The sequence below is a fragment of the Oncorhynchus nerka genome, linkage group LG12 (genome assembly GCF_034236695.1).
Source record: "Oncorhynchus nerka isolate Pitt River linkage group LG12, Oner_Uvic_2.0, whole genome shotgun sequence".
Lineage (NCBI taxonomy): Eukaryota > Metazoa > Chordata > Actinopteri > Salmoniformes > Salmonidae > Oncorhynchus > Oncorhynchus nerka.
The window spans coordinates 30,044,027-30,063,917 of NC_088407.1; the positions used below are offsets into that span (position 1 = coordinate 30,044,027).

The 19,891-nt window shown below is 41.8% G+C and overlaps 1 protein-coding gene across 1 annotated transcript in view; it reads right to left on the reverse strand.

Annotated features, from left to right (window-relative positions):
• Positions 1-9,902: 9,902 nt before the first annotated feature.
• Positions 9,903-19,891, reverse strand: part of LOC115138083 (synaptopodin-2-like) — a 62,526-nt gene continuing 52,537 nt past the window's right edge. Inside the window, 1 exon segment of the mRNA XM_029674539.2 lies at positions 9,903-13,991. Coding sequence (XP_029530399.2) covers positions 13,314-13,991 — 678 coding nt within the window. The 3' untranslated portion in view covers positions 9,903-13,313.

Sequence of the window (19,891 nt, forward strand, 5' to 3'; positions counted from 1 at the left end):
AAAGAAAGAGAGAAAGAGAGAATTAGAGAGAGCACACTTAAATCCACACAGGACACCGAATAGGACAGGAGAAGTACTCCAGATATAACAAACTGACCCTAGCCCCCCGACACATAAACTACTGCAGCATAAATACTGGAGGCTGAGACAGGAGGGGTCAGGCGACACTGTGGCCCCATCCGAGGACACCCCCGGACAGGGCCAAACAGGAAGGATATAACCCCACCCACTTTGCCAAAGCACAGCCCCCACACCACTAGAGGGATATCTTCAACCACCAACTTACCATCCTGAGACAAGGCCGAGTATAGCCCACAAAGATCTCCGCCACGGCACAACCCTGTCCATGCATCCATGGCTCTGTCTATGAATCTGAGAGTGGTTACATTTCTCCAGACCCATCGCTCAGTGCTTTACCAAAACCGAAGCGGGGTTCCCACTTTGTTATTGTGTCAATTGCAGATTGCACCTTTTAAATCATCAAGTTGTTACAAATGTCATGATATAATCGTTCAAACGTTTAGGAGACATGATCCAAAAGTAAAACTGAAGGGGCGGTCACTTTTAAAAGGGTATTACAAATGCCAAAGATTCAGGGTGTTCAGGGTGTATTGAACAACATTCACAGTTCTTCAATACATCTATTCTAGTCTATCCAACTAAAAGGAAGCGTTTCCCAAACCTTCCATAACAAAGCCATCACCTACAGGGAGATGAACCTGGAGAAGAGTCCCCAAAGCAAGCTGGTCCTAGAGCTCTGTTCACAAAACACAAACAGACCCCACAGATCCCCAGGACAGCAACCCAATTAGACCCAAACAAAAATATAATTTCTTGACACATTGGAAAGATTTAACAAAAAAACAGAGCAAAATACCTGACCACTGTGACTGACTCAAAGGAAAGCTGTAGGAAAGGAAAAGGAAAGCTGTAGGCAGACCTGACTCTCAAAAGAAGACAGACAATGTGCACACTGCCCACACAATGAGGTGGAAAGCACTTCCTAACCTCCTGCCAAATCTATTACCAAATTAGAGACACATATTTCCCTCAGATTACACAGATCCACAAAGATTTTGAAAATAAACCCAATTTTGATAAACTCCCATATCTACCATGTGAAATACCACAGTGTGCCATCACAGCAGAAAGATGTGTGACCTGTTCCCACAAGAAAATGGCAACCAGTGATAAACAAACACCATTGTAAATACAACCCATATTTATGTTTCTTTATTTTCCCTTTAGAACTTTAATTATTTGCACATCGTTACAACACTGTATGTAGAAATAATATGACATTTGAAATGTCTTTATTCTTTTGGAACTTCTGTGAGTGTAAAGTTTACTGTTCATTTTTATTGTTTATTTCCCTTTGGTTTGTTATCTACAGTTGAAGTCGGAAGTTTACAAACACTTAGGTTGGAGTCATTAAAACTAGTGTTTCAACCACTCCACAAATTTCTTGTCAACAAACTATAGTTTTGGCAAGTCAGTTAGGACATCTACTTTGTCCATGACACAAGGAATTCTTCCCACAATTGTTTACAGACAGATTATTTCACTTATAATTCACTGTATCACAATTCCAGTGGGTCAGAAGTTTACATACACTAAGTTGGCTGTGCCTTTAAACAGCTTGGAAAATTCCAGAAAATGATGTCATGGCTTTAGCAGCTTCTGATAGGCTAATTGACATCATTTGAGTCAATTGGAGGTGTACCTGTGGATGTATTTCAAGGCCTACCTTCAAACTCAGTGCCTCTTTGCTTGACATCATGGGAAAACCAAAAGAAATCAGCCAAAACCAAATTGTAGACCTCCACAAGTTCATCCTTAGGAGCAATTTCCAAACACATGAAGGTACCACGTTCATCTGTACGAACAATAGTACGCAAGTATAAACACCATGGGACCTCGCAGCTGTCATACCGCTCAGGAAGGAGACACGTTCTGTCTCCTAGAGATGGACGTACTTTGGTGCGAAAAGTGCGAATCAATCCCAGAACAACAGTAAAGGATGGAGGAAACCGGTAAAAATTATCTACTGTATATCCACAGTAAAACGAGTCCTATATCGACATAACCTGAAAGGCCGCACAGCAAGGAAGAAGCCATTGCTCCAAAACTGTCATAAAAAAAGCCAAACTACGGTTTGCAACTCCACATGGGGACAAAGATCGTACATTTAGGAGAATTGTTCTCTGGTCTGATGAAACAAAAATAGAACTCTTTGGCCATAATGACCATTGTTATGTTTGGAGGAGAAAGGGGGATGCTTGCAAGCCGAAGAACACCATCTCAACCGTGAAGCATGGGGGTGGCAGCATCATGTTGTGGGGGTGCTTTGCTGCAGGAGGGACTGGTGCACTTCACAAAATAGATGGCATCATGAGGGAGGGAAATTATGTGGATATATTGAAGCAACATCTCAAGACATTCAGAAAGTTAAAGCTTGGTTGCAAATGGGTCTTCCAAATGGACAATGACCCCAAGCATACTTCCAAAGTTGTGGCAAAATGGCTTAAGGACAACAAAGTCAAGGTATTGGAGTGGCCCTCACAAAGCCCAGATCTAAATCCTATAGAACATTTGTGTGCAGAACTGAAAAAGTGTGTGCGAGAAAGGAGGCCTACAAAGCTGATTCAGTTACACCAGCTCTGTCAGGAGAAATGTGCCAAAATTCACCCAACTTATTGTGGGAAGCTTGTGGAAGGCTATCCGAAACGTTTGACCCAAGTTAAGCAATTTAAATGCAATGCTACCAAATACGAATTGAGTGTATGTAAACTTCTGACCCACTGGGAATGTGATGAAAGAAATAAAAGCTGAAATAAATCATTCTCTCTCCTATTATTCTGACATTTCACATTCTTAAAATAAAGTGGTGATCCTAACTTACCTAAGACAGGGAATTTGTATTAAATGTCAGGAATTGTGAAAAACTTAGTTTAAATGTATTTGGCTAAGGTGTATGTAAATTTCCGACTTCAACTGTACTTCACTTGCTTTGGCTATGTTCACATGTGTTTCCCATGCCAAGAAAGCCCTTAAATTGAAATGGTTCCAATTTTTCCATCATAATTTTTCCCCATACATGACTTTAGAAACACTTCAAATAAGGGCATGTGTTTCATGTAGGCTTACCGTAACATTTTTGATTAAAAGATGCCGAAAAAATGAAATGTTAATTAGCTGCTAATTTGGCCATCATACAGAACTAGAAATGCCTGTCTCAAACTTCACGTCACTCACCAAGGCCATGATTATCTGGATGAGACTGCCGAATCGAAGCAGTTAAGACTCTCTCGATTAACTATCTAATGGTAGCTACATTTAGAAAATAATAAATTGGCTAAATGTGTTTAAATGGACAATTATGTGAACTGTCTTGGGAAAGTTTAACATTTACACAATACCTGTTATCTAGCTAGCTAGCTCGCTCATGGTTAGCTATCTAGTTAGCAACAGTAGCCTGGCTATATGGCTACATGAGCTGTGTATTTGTCTATCCATTTAAATGCATGACAAATTCATAAAAACAAGTTTCTTTCTTTGGCTTTTCTAAACCAACTATCTAGCTTGCTAGTTAACTAGCTAGCCGACTTAGATGGTGAAGCTAGGCATTCTTGATGTTTGTTTGTGTCTGTGGCTGAGGGGTGGGTAGCCTACTTCAATTAGACTTCTCCGGTACTTGACATGTAGCTAACCTAGCTAACTGCATTATTTTGGTCTGGCTTTTTGAGAGGTTTCAGAAATGGCCTGATTTAGTATCTCTTCAGTCAACAGTGTACTTACTTTACTGCAGGAAGACATTGATCTGCTTGCTGTTAGCCTCTGGACAGCAAATCATTAGTATAGCCACTAAGCAAGGTTATGTAACCGTATTTATTCCTACTTGCTGTGGTGGGTTTTAATTGAATTGATATTCACACATTTGTTTTTCCAGGTCGAATTACTGTCATGTTATTGATGCCAAATTGCAAACCTTATTTCTACCTTATCTACTCCAGAAGCAATGGGTGTGCCTGAGTCTTATCACCTCTCAACTAGGTATGCTGTTTCAACCTTCAACAATACTCCTGCTTTGGTCTGTTTCAGTCATAGCAGGAAGTCCTGAAGAGCAGGAGTGTGTGAAGGGCTCAGCCCAGCTCTAACATCCAACTTAAATAATCAACATAACGAATCACGGCGATAGGCTATGATTTGTTATCAGGTAGGAGCTGGGCTGGAACAAAAGCTTATACACACTCCTGCCATTCAGATCTGTAGATGTCCACCATTGTAACTCATTATTCTGTACTCTGGGTATAATTGGTGTGTGTGTGGGGGGTATAATGCATGCTTCACTCTTTAGTTGAAGTTTAATTTGTTGACTGATGCCAAGGCAGCGGCTGCTTAGAAGGGGGCAGCTGCAGACCAGAAGATTGCAGCCAAGGCAGCGCCGGTCCACACCTGCCCTGTCTGTCGGGTGAGTAGTGTTGGTTGGTAATGAATTTGTAGGCTATTGTACTGGCCTGTGTGATAGTCTTTCATATGTGCAGTAGGTTGTTGCATCGTATTGCTTAGCTTATCATTTGCGTCAACTTTGAATTCAATATAAGCCACAGATGAACGTCCTCCATTTTGTCATTGATCTTTACAGACGCAAACCCAAAAACATTCAAGCAGCATTTTGAAAGCAAGCATCCCAAGTCTCCAATGGTCCCAGTACTGGTTGATGTGCAGGCCTAAGTGACCAAACAAACTCAAATGGACCTACTATTCCATCATTCACACACAGTGTGAACCACCATGTTGTCAACAAAATACTGTTGTCATTGCTTAAATTCTATAATGCAAACACTACTCAATTTATGGAAATGCTGTGATCACTTTTCGTCTTTAAAGTTGTGATTCACAGACACACGATGACCACGATTTTAATGCTGCAACTGATAGGGAATGAATGCAGGAACACACGCTGAGACCCCGAGTATGACTGGACATTTTTATTTATTTATTTTATTTCACCTTTATTTAACCAGGTAGGCTAGTTGAGAACAAGTTCTCATTTGCAACTGCGACCTGGCCAAGATAAAGCATAGCAGTGTGAACAGACAACACAGAGTTACACATGGAGTAAACAATTAACAAGTCAATAACACAGTAGAAAAAAGGGGCAGTCTATATACAATGTGTGCAAAAGGCATGAGGAGGTAGCGAATAATTACAATTTTGCAGATTAACACTGGAGTGATAAATGATCAGATGGTCATGTACAGGTAGAGATATTGGTGTGCAAAAGAGCAGAAAAGTAAATAAATAAAAACAGTATAAAAACAGTATGGGAATGAGGTAGGTGGAAATGGGTGGGCTATTTACCAATAGACTATGTACAGCTGCAGCGATCGGTTAGCTGCTCAGATAGCTGATGTTTGGAGTTGGTGAGGGAGATAAAAGTCTCCAACTTCAGCAATTTTTGCAGTTCGTTCCAGTCACAGGCAGCAGAGTACTGGAACGAAAGGCGGCCAAATGAGGTGTTGGCTTTAGGGATGATCAGTGAGATACACCTGCTGGAGCGCGTGCTACGGATGGGTGTTGCCATCGTGACCAGTGAACTGAGATAAGGCGGAGCTTTACCTAGCATGGACTTGTAGATGACCTGGAGCCAGTGGGTCTGGCGACGAATATGTAGCGAGGGCCAGCTGACTAGAGCATACAAGTCGCAGTGGTGGGTGGTATAAGGTGCTTTAGTGACAAAACGGATGGCACTGTGATAGACTGCATCCAGTTTGCTGAGTAGAGTGTTGGAAGCCATTTTGTAGATGACATCGCCGAAGTCGAGGATCGGTAGGATAGTCAGTTTTACTAGGGTAAGCTTGGCGGCGTGAGTGAAGGAGGTTTTGTTGCGGAATAGAAAGCTGACTCTTGATTTGATTTTCGATTGGAGATGTTTGATATGAGTCTGGAAGGAGAGTTTGCAGTCTAGCCAGACACCTAGGTACTTATAGATGTCCACATATTCAAGGTCGGAACCATCCAGGGTGGTGATGCTAGTCGGGCATGCGGGTGCAGGCAGCGATCGGTTGAAAAGCATGCATTTGGTTTTACTAGCGTTTAAGAGCAGTTGGAGGCCACGGAAGGAGTGCTGTATGGCATTGAAGCTCGTTTGGAGGTTAGATAGCACAGTGTCCAATGACGGGCCGAAAGTATATAGAATGGTGTTGTCTGCGTAGAGGTGGATCAGGGAATCGCCCGCAGCAAGAGCAACATCATTGATATATACAGAGAAAAGAGTAGGCCCGAGAATTGAACCCTGTGGCACCCCCATAGAGACTGCCAGAGGACCCGACAGCATGCCCTCCGATTTGACACACTGAACTCTGTCTGCAAAGTAATTGGTGAACCAGGCAAGGCAGTCATCCGAAAAACCGAGGCTACTGAGTCTGCCGATAAGAATATGGTGATTGACAGAGTCGAAAGCCTTGGCAAGGTCGATGAAGACGGCTGCACAGTACTGTCTTTTATCGATGGCGGTTATGATATCGTTTAGTACCTTGAGTGTGGCTGAGGTGCCACCGTGACCGGCTCGGAAACCAGATTGCACAGCGGAGAAGGTACGGTGGGATTCGAGATGGTCAGTGACCTGTTTGTTGACTTGGCTTTCGAAGACCTTAGATAGGCAGGGCAGGATGGATATAGGTCTATAACAGTTTGGGTCCAGGGTGTCCCCCCCTTTGAAGAGGGGGATGACTGCGGCAGCTTTCCAATCCTTGGGGATCTCAGACGATATGAAAGAGAGGTTGAACAGGCTGGTAATAGGGGTTGCGACAATGGCGGCGGATAGTTTCAGAAATAGAGGGTCCAGATTGTCAAGCCCAGCTGATTTGTACGGGTCCAGGTTTTGCAGCTCTTTCAGAACATCTGCTATCTGGATTTGGGTAAAGGAGAACCTGGAGAGGCTTGGGCGAGGAGCTGCGGGGGGGGCGGAGCTGTTGGCCGAGTTGGTGTAGCCAGGCGGAAGGCATGGCCAGCCGTTGAGAAATGCTTATTGAAGCATTGGAATTGATATTTGAGACAATAACCTAAAAGGGGTGCAGAAGCACACCAGCACACCATTTTATGTTTAATCCATGGCCAACCATCCCTCTAGCTACTACTTATTCCACACTATATTTTATGCCCCATGGTCCCTCAACTTTGGACATTTTGGAACCTACACTTATTTTCCCTATGCCGCTTCCTTCACTTGTTCTTCTCCTGATTTGATCACTTCTAGACAGAGTAAAACATTTGAAAGTATTGTGGTGTACTGTTTCTGCCACCTTTTTATCACCTGTGTAATGTTGTCCTCCTGCTGCATATTCTGGGGTTCAGTTCAGACTGAATGCAGTGTTAAATGTGCTGCTCACAATTGACAGCAGCAACATGGGATATTTGAATTGACAAGAAGGATGTTGATATACAGTGCCTTGAGAAAGTAATTACACCCCTTGACCTTTTCCATATGTTGTGTTACAGCCTGAATTAAAATGAATTGAATTTAGATTTGGTTTTTGTCACTGGCTTACACACAATACCCCATAACATCAAAGTGGAATTATGTTTATCAAAATTGTATTAATAAAAAATAAAAAGCTGAAATGTCTTGAGTCAATAAGTATTCAACCCCTTTGTTAAGGCAATCCTAAAACAGTTCTGTTATAGAAATTTGCTTAAGTCACATAAGAAGTTGAATGACTATCTCATCTAAGTACCCCACACATACAATTATCTGTAATGTCCCTCGGTTGAGCTTTGAATTTCAACCACAGATTCAACCACAAAGACCAGGGAGGTTTTCCATCCCTTTGATCATGGTGAAGTTATTAGTTACACTTTGAATGGTGTATCAATACACCCAGTCACTATAAAGATACGAGCGTCCTTCCTAACTCAGTTGCCGGAATTTAGTTTAGTGTATTAGGATCCCCATTAGCTACTTCACATGCAGCAACTACTCTTCCTGGGGTCCAGATAAAGAGTACAAATACATGGCAAAGTACCCAACTTCAATAAAAAATTGATGTTGGCCGCCGAACTATATATGCATGCTATGATTTTCTCACATCTGAGGTATTGCCTCACATGCTGGTCACAAGGAGGAGCTACTATTCTGAAACCAATTGAATCACTCTTCAAACAAACACTTAAGATTTTTGATAAACCAAACGGTTATAACCATTGTCATATCATTTACAAACATAATAGTTTTAGTCTGGATAGCTTTAAGCAGTATGTACAGTTGAAGTCGGAAGTTTACATACACCTTAGCCAAATACATTTAAACTCAGTTTTCACAATTCCTGACATTTAATCAGAATAAAAATTCCCTGTCTTAGGTCAGTTAGGATCACCACTTTATTTTAAGAATGTGAAATGTCAGAATAATAGAAGAGAGAATGATTTATTTCAGCTTTTATTTATTTTGTCACATTCCCAGCGGGTCAGAAGTTTACATACACTCAGTTAGTATTTGGCAGCATTGCTTTTAAATTGTTTAACTTGGGTCAAATGTTTTGGGTAGCCTTCCACAAGCTTCCCACAATAAATTGGGTGAATTTTGTCCCATTCGTCCTGACAGAGCTGGTGTAACTGAGTCAGGTTTGTAGGCCTCCTTGCTCACACATGCTTTTTCAGTTCTGCCCACAAATGTTCTAGAGTATTGAGGTCAGGGCTTTGTGAGGGCCACTCCAATACCTTGACTTTGTTGTCCTTAAGCCATTTTGCCACAACTTTGGAAGTATGCTTGGGGTCATTGTCCATTTGGAAGACCCATTTGCAACCAAGCTTTAACTTTCTGAATGATGTCTTGAGATGTTGCTTCAATATATCCACATAATTTCCCTCCCTCATGATGCCATCTATTTTGTGAAGTGCACCAGTCCCTCCTGCAGCAAAGCACCCCCACAACATGATGCTGCCACCCCCATGCTTCACGGTTGAGATGGTGTTCTTCGGCTTGCAAGCATCCCCCTTTCTCCTCCAAACATAACAATAGTCATTATGGCCAAAGAGTTCTATTTTTAGAACTTAAAAAACATAAGCCTATGCAACATTAACCAATTAAAAACAGTTCTGTAGCGATGAGGTTTGTGCAGTAGGCTATAGGCCCAATACATTAGCACTGCATATTGTCTATGCTTGAATTGCCCTGCCAATGTGGTTCTTATATAATTTTGAAGTTATATTTTAAAAAATGTAGGTATATGATCATAGATCATGTGTAGTATTACCTGTGAGGCACAGCTGAGTGAGCATAATAATTAGTTTGATTTGATGGCCTGCATCTGATGGTCAGTCTGAGGGGAGGGAGCAGCAATCCGTTAATAATAACGCAAGCTTATCGGAACACTTTGCTATAGTCATTCAGTGCAGCTGCAGTGTTAGTTGTAGCGTGAGTGGAAGGAGGGAGAACACACATTTTCTGGCTTATAAAAGGGTTGAACAGTGTTGACTGCAGAATAAGAACTTACTCATTAACTTACTCATAAAAACAGCAGCTCTCTGCTATATTCCTTGAGTGTCTTTCTAGTCATGGTTTTGAAATCAGACGGTATTAGCTTTGCTGTGCGTTCTACCTTCAGACACATGAAATAGTCCTTCCCGGAGGTAGGGCTGCTGAATCAAGTGCACCTACCGCCAACAGTGCGAAACGAATACAATAAATAGGAACGCAAGGCTTTATCATTGAGTTTTTTACAGAAATGTTTGGCGACCGGTTGGTGACCACTGTTCTATCTTATGTAAGCATATCAAAAGTAACATATCATACTAATTTGAGTGTCCCGGATTTGCGTTTAGTATGTTAAGTCTAGTCTATGAGACCAGTCTGCAGAAACATGTCAGTTCCACAACAACACAACAATACAAATACTTAGTCAGTAGGCCAATGCATTTTTATTTTCCAAAATGCCTCATACAGCTCAGAATAGTAGCCTACTGAAATCCAATGAAGAAATCAAAATCAACGAAAAGAACACTTTGAACTTCGGAATTATACAGTTCAAACAGACATTAGCTAGTTGTTTGGACAGAAAGTGTTTGTGTAAAATAATCAAAAAAGAAAAACCATGAATACATCATTATCACTCAAACATATCATTGCTGATGCCACAAATACAGTGGGCATCTAAAATCACATGATAGAGAGATATTAGTGTTCACTCTGTGAGACAAGAATTTCAAATCTTGCAATAATAAGAGATGATACATGAACATTCAGAATTTGATCCATCGCATTCACACATACAGTTGGTAGGCCTGCTATGAAAAGTAATGAAAGAAATAAGTAACACAGACAAACGCATGTGATGTATCTCACAATTTCAACTTCATACACATCCATGACCAAATAATTAACATACAATCATTCATTTTCTACTTTATTCTACATGATCTATTTGCTCGAAGCCTATTTCTCACCAGCCACGGACAACAGCAAATATCAAAGTCCAAGAACATCATTTCCATCCCTCACTCTATTCTCTCTAATGTGCCTGGTGTTAACACTGTTACATACCTGGAGATTATTTTTCCAGGTGCCCACAGTGTAATCACTTGGATAAATATCTTGCAGGAGAAAGAATGTCCTGTTAGATAAATTAGAGAGCTTGATGCTCTCCCCTTCATTCCCTATATAGTTCACTACTTTTGACCAGAGCCCCCGATCTACCCTGGTCAAATGTAGTGCACTATATAGGGAATAGGGTGCCATTTGTGACACAACCCTTGTTGTCTGCCACATGTTCATGTAGTACATAAAAGGCAGCCAGAGAAAATAATGAATTGATCTCTCTAAGTGGAGAGCGTACTTAATAACCTGTCTTCCCGACTTGCTGAGTTATAGATTTATCCATTTCCCAAGTTTTAAGCCTGGTTTAGACCCATAATGCATCAACAGTATTTCTTCTCACTATGCAGTAAGTGTTGAAATCCTGGCCTTGATATATTTATGTAAAGTCTTCTAAAGGACTTACCTAAATATTTATGATTTATGTGGATGTTTGAGATGTGATTTATATCCCAGATCAGTATTCAGCCCTGTGTCCATAGCTCCTTGCTCTGGATGTAAAATGGTTTTCTTGGCTTTAATTGACTCCCTAAGCATTTCCCAGCATCATATTGACACATTTCGTTTGACAAGACATGCGAGTACACAAACACCACAAAAATCCGGATGCATTGTAAATACATCCACAGTTGAACTTCAACATCATAAAACCATCAAACCTGACCCTTTTGTGTCTAACGCCACCAACCACTATCGTAGCACCTGTGTTTTGCTGTGTGTTTCTCACAGCTTTAGTGTCCTATCAACTAACGCTATCGTACTAGGTTTTAGCTTGTCGACGCACATTATTGTACTGCACCGCAATTTCCCACTTGCCTTGTGTTGTGTTCATTGGTGAGAGTGGGTGATCTGTATGATGCACAGCAAACATAGCAGGTATACTTCCCACAGCATTCAAGGTCTTTGACACAAATATATACTTTTCAAAAATACAAACGCAACATGCAACAATTTCAAAGATTTTACTGAGTAACAGTTCATATAAGGAATCAGTCAATTTAAATAAATTCATTAGGCCCTCATCTATTGATTTCACATGACTGGGAATAGAAATATTCATCTGTTGGCCACTGACACAGTACCTTAAAAAAAGGTAGGGGCGTGGATCAGAAAACCAGTCAGTATCTGGTGTGACCACCATTTGCCTCATGCAGTGCGACACATCTCCTTCGCATCAAGTTGATCAGGCTGTTGATTGTGGCCTGTGGAATATTGTACCACTCCACTTCAATGGCTGTGCTAAATTGTTGGATATCGGCAGGAACTGGAACACATCAATCCAGAGCATCCCAAACATGCTCAATGGGTGACATGTCTGGTGAGTATGCAGGCCATGGAAGAACTCAAATTTTGAGCTTCCAGGAATCATGTACCGATCCTTGTGACAAGAGGCCATGCATTATCATGCTGAAACATAAGGTGATGGCGGCGGATGAATGGCACAGCAATGAGCCTCAGAATCTCGTCACGGTATCTCTGTGCATTTACATTGCCATCGATAAAATGCAATTGTGTTCGTTGTCTGCCCATGCCTGCCCATAACATAACCCCACCTCCACCATACGTCACTCTGTTCATAACGTTGACATCGGCAAACCACTCGCCTCCACAACGCCATACACGTAGTCTGCGGTTGTGAAGCCGGTTGGAAGTACTGACAAATTCTCTAAAACAATCTTGGAGGTGGCTTATGGTAGAGAGATTAACATCATATTATCTGGCAAAAACTCTGATGGACATTCCTGCAGTCAGCATGCCAATTGCATGCTACATCAAACCTTGAGCCATCTGTGGCATTGTGTTGTGTGACAAAACTGCACATTTTCGAGTGGCCTTTTATTGTCCCCAGCACAAGATGCACCTGTGTAATAATCATGTTGTTTAATCAGCTTCTTGATATACCACACCTGTCAGGTGGATGGATTATCTTGGCAAAGGAGAAATGCTCACAAAAAAATTGAGAAAAATAAGCTTTTTGTGCATATGGAACATTTCTGGGTTATTTTATTTCAGCTCATTAAACATGGAACCAACACTTCACATGTTGCGTTTATATTTCGTTCAGTGTACCTGTCCATTCATTACTCCTATCCTTTCATTTTTATACATACCAATTACACATTCTGCCTTACAACATACTTTATGCCCATTACGTCCTCTAAAGAAATACTATTGATTTCACTTACTTTGAATGCCACTATCGCCTCACAGTGTTGGACGAAATGAAAGCCTCTGAAGCAAAAAGAAGGGTGGAATTGCACCGTCAATCACTCATTGATTTTTGTCCAATGAAAACTTGATAAAGTTAAACTCAATAGTGGCCCATTTGCTAAAATAGAACCATCATTGACAGTGTCCCCAATACCAAAACATTTACTGGCTTAATCTGTCTGGCATTTATGCGTACTTGAATGCAATGCAACAGTCTGTCTCTCTCAACTAAATTCTGGTGCGGGAATGTCATCATCTGTATACTCCTAGCAGTATTCTCAGTGAAACCGAATAAGCAGATCTAAAAACAGACCTCCCTCTTAAACTCTCTCCTATACACATCACAAACATAATAGCTAGCCCCTCACTCTCCTCAATCAATGTGTTATCCCATTGTCCCAAGTTTTATTTAATGGTGATATATATGGCCACAATTACCAGCTTCATCTGAATATCCTGGAGTTACTTTTTGGTGTTGTTATGAAGTAACCATCATGTTTGTCTGCCTCTAGCGTCTCCAGCTCCAGTTAGTGTGGTACACAGATCTGTAGCTCGGCTGCTGCTGGCCCCCAAGGGGCCTTCCGTACCCATGAATAGCCCCAGAGGGCCCGATGTTGGTCTCCGTCAGGGACCTCTGTGGCTGCCACTGTCTGGGCAGGGACCTGTAGCCAGTCGGACCAGTGGGGGCCGAGGCTATGCTCTTGGTCGGGGACAGGAACGGAGGCATAACTCTGCTGTAACTCCGACTCTGATCCTGGTTCTGACCCTGGCTCTGACCCTGGCTCTGACCCCAGCTCTGTCTCTTGTTCCATCTTTGGTTCGGGTTCCATACCTCAGTCTTCCTGGGAGGGTCGTCAGACACCCTAGCCTTCCACTCGGCAGGGGGCTCAGGGAGGAGCTTGCGCTGGGCAGCCGAGCGAACGTTGAAGGCGATGGCCTGCTGGAGGTTCTGGAAGGCGAAGGCCTCGTCAACCAGGCCCATGGGGTGGTGAGCTGCGGCCTCCCAGGGGGAAGGAGGCTTGTGACTCCTGTCCAGCCATGACGTCTGCCTCATTGGGGGGGCCTGAGCAGACGAGGCCTGTACCAGGGGTTTGTATGAGGGAAAGGGGGATCCAGCCGATGACCGGAGGCCCAGCGATGGTGCTTTGGCGGCGGGTGGGGACAGATTGTAGCTCCGGCCAAACTCCTGGAAAAGGGACATTCAGACATGTTTACTTCAGACAGAGGCAGATTTTGATATTCTTGTCTGTCTACTAGCAAATAGCAGAGTTTAACTTTGAAAATGTCTTCGACTAATTTTGAGAGCTTCCTTTGAGCATTTAAAATCCATATATAATCCACAAAGCTCTTCAATCTCATGCAGCACAATAATGTGTAACTATAAAACGTATGTTAGGTCATCTTTCAAGTAATATTTTTGATGTGGTATATTATTATTATTATTAAACCGAGAATCTAACTAAAGCAATTAGATGTTTAGAACCCCCATTAGTTATGTTATAAATCAATTTGTTTGTGTTCTCTTGAGTAAATGGAAATAACACAGCATTAGTCTTACATCATAAGAGGAGTATTTTGGTCATCAGAATCTTTTAGGAGTTAAGATTCATGCTGCAATGTTCTAAAAGAAGAAAACTACCACAATCAACCAGATAGAGGACGACTACTCAAGGAGGCTAGTTCACCATTTTCTATTGTCTCAATTCCAACACTTAGACGGTCTTTGGATTTCTCAGAACAATTGGCTTATAAGCATGTGTTTCCATTGAAAGTCACATTTAGCTTATTTCAATTGGATCTGACTGGCTTCGTGGATTACATGCTTCACTTTTAAGGTATCTCAATGAGTCAGCAAATCTCCCCAATGGCTGTTATCTTGTGCCTCTCGTTGCATCAAAGACCAGGGTCCTTTTAAGTCCCCATTAGAATGCCTGCACAGGCGGAGGAAATGTGTCGAGTGGGCAATGCTGGCAGCATCTCTTGTATGATCCAAACAGTCTTCCTGTAATTTAAACCGCTCAGATGGGAGTGTGCTGCCATCTGGTGAATATGTGTAAAAACAGCCAATAAGATCAGCTCCTATGGAAACTTGTGACTCATAGGACAGCAAGAGAGTGAAGTCAATTGCAGCAACATGTGAGTAATTTTAGGGGGCGAAATTCAATGAATAACTTGTTTAGTCAAGATATCCTGTAAGCTGTAAGAGGAATCCAAGATCCAGCTGTCATTATTTGGACTGGGACACATATGAATGGGCTTAACTAGATTAGTAGACAATGTAAACTCATATTTAATTCTAAGAATGATGTTAAAGAGGATTTGTACGGCCTCCCGAGTGGCGCAGCGGTCTAAGGCATTGCAGTGCTTGGGGTGTCACTCCAGAACCGGGTTCAATCCCAGGCTGTGTCACAGCCGGCTGTGACCGGGAGATCCATAAGGCAGTGCACAATTGGCCCAGTGTCGTCTGGGTTCGGGAGGGTTTGGCCGGACTGAATTTCCTTGTCCCATCGCACTCTAGCGACTCCTTGTGGAGGACCAGGCGCCAGCAAGCTGACTTCGGTCTCCAGCTGGACGGTGTTTCCTCTGACACATTGGTGTGGCTGAATTTTGTAATGATTTTTCCCACTGTTCAGAGAAATTAGTAATTGAAGTTGTTGTGTTTATGTCTCATACTGATATTACCAGGTAGTGACCACTAGATTGTGTTGATCCTGAAATTAGGTGATTATTTTTTATAGTTCACCCAAATTACATATTGGTTTTCTTGTAAGCAGTCAATGGACCAGGTATGACAGCAACCCATGCTTTGGTTTTGTTTACATGGCCACTGTTTCAAATGCTAACTTTTTAGCATTTGTGTCACAAATCCAATGCAACTCAATTGTACCTATATTTTCACACTTCCTGTATCAACAAATGTATTGTGTAACTCAATGATGTTACTTATAGATGATTTGAAAATGAAGTGTGAAAGGGCTAATATAGGTACTATTGACTTGAGTTGGATTTGTGCTACAAATGCTGAAAAGTTTGCTTTTTAAACAGTGGCCAAGTAAACAAAACCAAAGCATGGGTTGCTGTCATACTTTTTCCATCGACTGGTTAACGGGTAACCAATATGTGTTTGGTGATTTGAGTGAACTAACCCTTTAACAATAGGGGGAAGGGTGGTTCTTTAAAAATCACCTAATAGCAGGAACAGCACCATCTAGTGGTCAGAACCTGGCAATATCAGGATATAGGATATATGTCAGGATATATGATAGGACATAAACCCTAATTTCTCTGAACAGGTAAAAAAAACTCACCAAATTTACTGAGAATATATTGCTCAGAAGGAAGGAAGGCCCCAAAAATTGTCACAGACTCCAGTCACCCAAGTCATAGACAGTTCTCTCTGCTACCGCACGGCAAGCGGTACTGTAGCACCAAGTCTAGGTCCAAAAGGTTCCTTAACAGCTTCTACCCCCAAGCCATAAGACTGCTGAACAATTAATCAAATGGCCACCTGGACTATTTACATAGTTTATTTAGCTAATATTGTTTTAACTCTATTTCTTGAACTGCATTGTTGGTTAAGGGCTTGTAAACTAAGCATTTCACAGTTTTTATTTATTTATTCTATTTAACCTTTATTTTACTAGGCAAGTCAGTTAAGAACAAATTCTTATTCACAATGACGGCCTACCAAAAGGCAAAAGGCCTCCTGTGGAGACGAGGGCCTGGGATTAAAATAAACAAATAAAAACAATATAAATATAGGACAAAACACACATCACAGCAGGAGTGGCAAAACAACACTACATAAAGAGAGACCCAAGACAACAACAAAGCAAGGCAGCAACACATGACAACACAGCATGGTAGCAACACAACACAACAACAACATGATACGAACACAACACGGTAGCAGCACAAAACATGGTGCAAACATTATAGGGCACAGTCAACAGCACAAAGGTCAAGAAGGTAGAGACAACAATACATCACACAAAGCATCCACAACTGTCAGTAAGAGTGTCCATGATTAAGAATGAATGAAGATGATTGAGATTAAACTGTCCAGTTTGAGTGTTTGTTGCAGCTCGTTCCAGTTGCTAGCTGCAGCGAACTGAAAAGAGGAGCGACCCAGGGATGTGTGTGCTTTGGTGACCTTTAACAGAATGTGACTCGCAGAACGGGTGTTGGATGTGGAGGATGAGGGCTGCAGTAGATATCTCAGATAGGGGGGAGTGAGGCCTAAGAGGGTTTTAAAAATAAGCAAAAACCAGTGGGTCTTGCGACGGGTATACAGAAGATGACCAGTTTACAGAGGAGTATAGAGTGCAGTGATGTGTCCATACCCGAGAGAATAGACATCAAGAAAGCCAGTCAGTTGATTATTGACAAGTTTTTCAAACACTTTTGATAAACAGGGCAAAATAGAAATAGGCCTATAACAGTTAGGATCAGCCTGATCTCCCCCTTTAAATAAAGGACGAACTGTGGCTGCCTTCCAAGCAATGGAACCTTCCCAGAGAGGAGAGACGGGCTTGGCAATTAAAGGGGCAGCAACCTTAAATAAGAAAGGATCTAAACCATCTGATCCAGATGGTTTTTTGTGGTCAAGTTTACGGAGCTCCTTTAGCACCCCGGACTCAGTGACTGCCTGCAGGTAGAAAGCGAGACAGGGGAAAAGTAGGGAGAAGCATCGGGGATGGTCGCATTAGAAGGGGTGGGAGAGAGGAAATGTTGGACGGGAAAGGAGGCATGGCTGAGTCAAATAGGAATCCTGACTTAATGAAGTGGTGATTAAAGAGCTCAGCCATGTACTTCTTGTCAGTAACAACCACATCATCATCATTAAGGGACATGGGCAGCTGTGAGGAGGAAGGTTTATTCACCAGGTTTTTAACTGTTTTCCAGATTTTCTTGGAGTTAGACCCATAGAGAGAGAACTGCTCCTTAAAGTAACTAACTTTGTCCTTCCGGATAGCCTGAGTGCACTTATTTCTAATTTGCCTGAACGATAGCCAGTCAGCTTGAGTAGGCTTGTGCCATGCCTTTCGCCAAATGCAACTCTTGTGGTGGAGTAACTCTGCAAGATCACGGTAAGGTCTACACCTGTTGTATTCAGCGCATGTGACAAATCAGATTTGATTTGATTTGATAGAAACAATACTCCAAGCTGCAGCTCCATACTACCTTTCAAACATAGAGAATCGATACTATATACTCGTTGTTTGGGTTGGATTGGTGTGGGGATCCGTGTATGGCTTTTGCCCACTTCTTTGGATTCCTCATGTCTTACTCAATAGCTAGGTTTCCATCCAATTGGCAACAGATTTTTATGTGAATATTGTAATATTCTAAAATCTGCATAAAGCAAATATGAGCATTTTCCCACCAGTGGTGTTTCCACCAAACGGACTTGTTGTGGATAAAAATCAGTGCCTGATGACATAGTGCACACAATGTACTTTTTTGCTTAAGTTTTCATGTAATGAAAAAATAATAATAATTCAGTGTGTTTCCAAAGCATTTTCAACTCCCCCGATAGTTTTTCCAGAAAAAATGTATTAAATAGCAAATGTGCCTACTCTGGTCTTGGCACGTGCGCTCTAACCAACAACTCGCAGATACAATGTGGCTAGTCTACAGGATGAGATTATTATGGATTCTTATTTGTCAAACTGCAGTCAATCATCGATCATCATGTCACCAGAATCTTACCCTCTATATTTATTGGAAAGGAGCATCAAGATCAACCTGTGCATCAAGATCACCCTTCACCACCCTGTGGAGTTCATCATAAGTTATTTCATCTGTAGCCCAGTAAAGTGCATGGTTTCCTGAGTGGTAGTGGGAGGACCACACACCATTTCATCACATGACTCCAAGTTAACTTTGATATGATGGTTATTATACTGAACAAAAATGGCCCTCAGAATCTCGTCACAGTGTTTTTGTTCCTTCAAATTGCCATCGATAAAATGTAATTGTGTTCATTGTCCGTAGCTTATTCCTGCCCATACTGCCAAATTCTCTAAAATGACATTGGAGGCGAATAAATGGTAAAGAAATGAACATTTAATTATCTGGCAACAGCTCAGCATGCCAATTGCACACTCCCCCAAAGCTTGATACATCTGTGGCATTGTGTTGTGTGACAAAACTGCACATTAGGGGCAGCAGGTAGCCTAGTGGTTAAAGCATTGGGCCAGTAACCGAAACATTGCTGGATCAAATCCCCGAGCTGACAAGGTAAAGTAGCGCACTGAGAGTCAGGAAGCAAGTTCAGGGAGGGAGTGTTTTAATAAACACAACACAAAATAAGAAACACGAATAACACAGGAACAGACACAATAACGTCTGGGGGAGGGAACCTGTGTAATGAGTGACAAATATAGGGAATGGAATCAGGGAGGTGATGGAATCCAGGTGAGTTGGATAACGCGCAGGTGCGCTTAACGATGGTGACAGGTGTGCGCCATAACTAGCAGCCTGGTGACCTAGAGGCCAGAGAGGGAGCACATGTGACAACAAGGCAGTTAACCCACTGTTCCCCAGTAGGCCGTCATTGTAAATACGAATTTGTTCTTAACTGACTTGCCTAGTTAAATAAACATTTTAAAAAAATTAAAGAGTGGCCCTTTATTGTCACAGAAAAAGGTGCACCTGTGTAATGATTATGCTGTTTAATCAGCTTCTTGATATGCCACACAGGTCAGGTAGATGGATTATCTTGGCAAAGGAGAAATGCCCACGAACAGGGATGTAAACCAATTTGTGCACAAAATCTGAGATCAATACATTTTTTGTGCAAATAGAACATTTCTGGGATTTTTTATTTCAGCTCATGAAACACGTGACCAACACTTTACATGTTGCGTTTATATTTTGGTTCAGTGTATGTCAATATTTGCACATAAAGGCATTTCCACTGCCATTTCTCGCATAATTAATTATAACGACACAAAAAGATCCCACCATGTCGAATTAACAAATGATCTCCATCACAGCTGTTGATTTATTTTATACGGTATAACTTTACTCGCATAAAAACAGTGGATAGAAACGTGGTTATTGTTAGAATTTTTGTTGGGT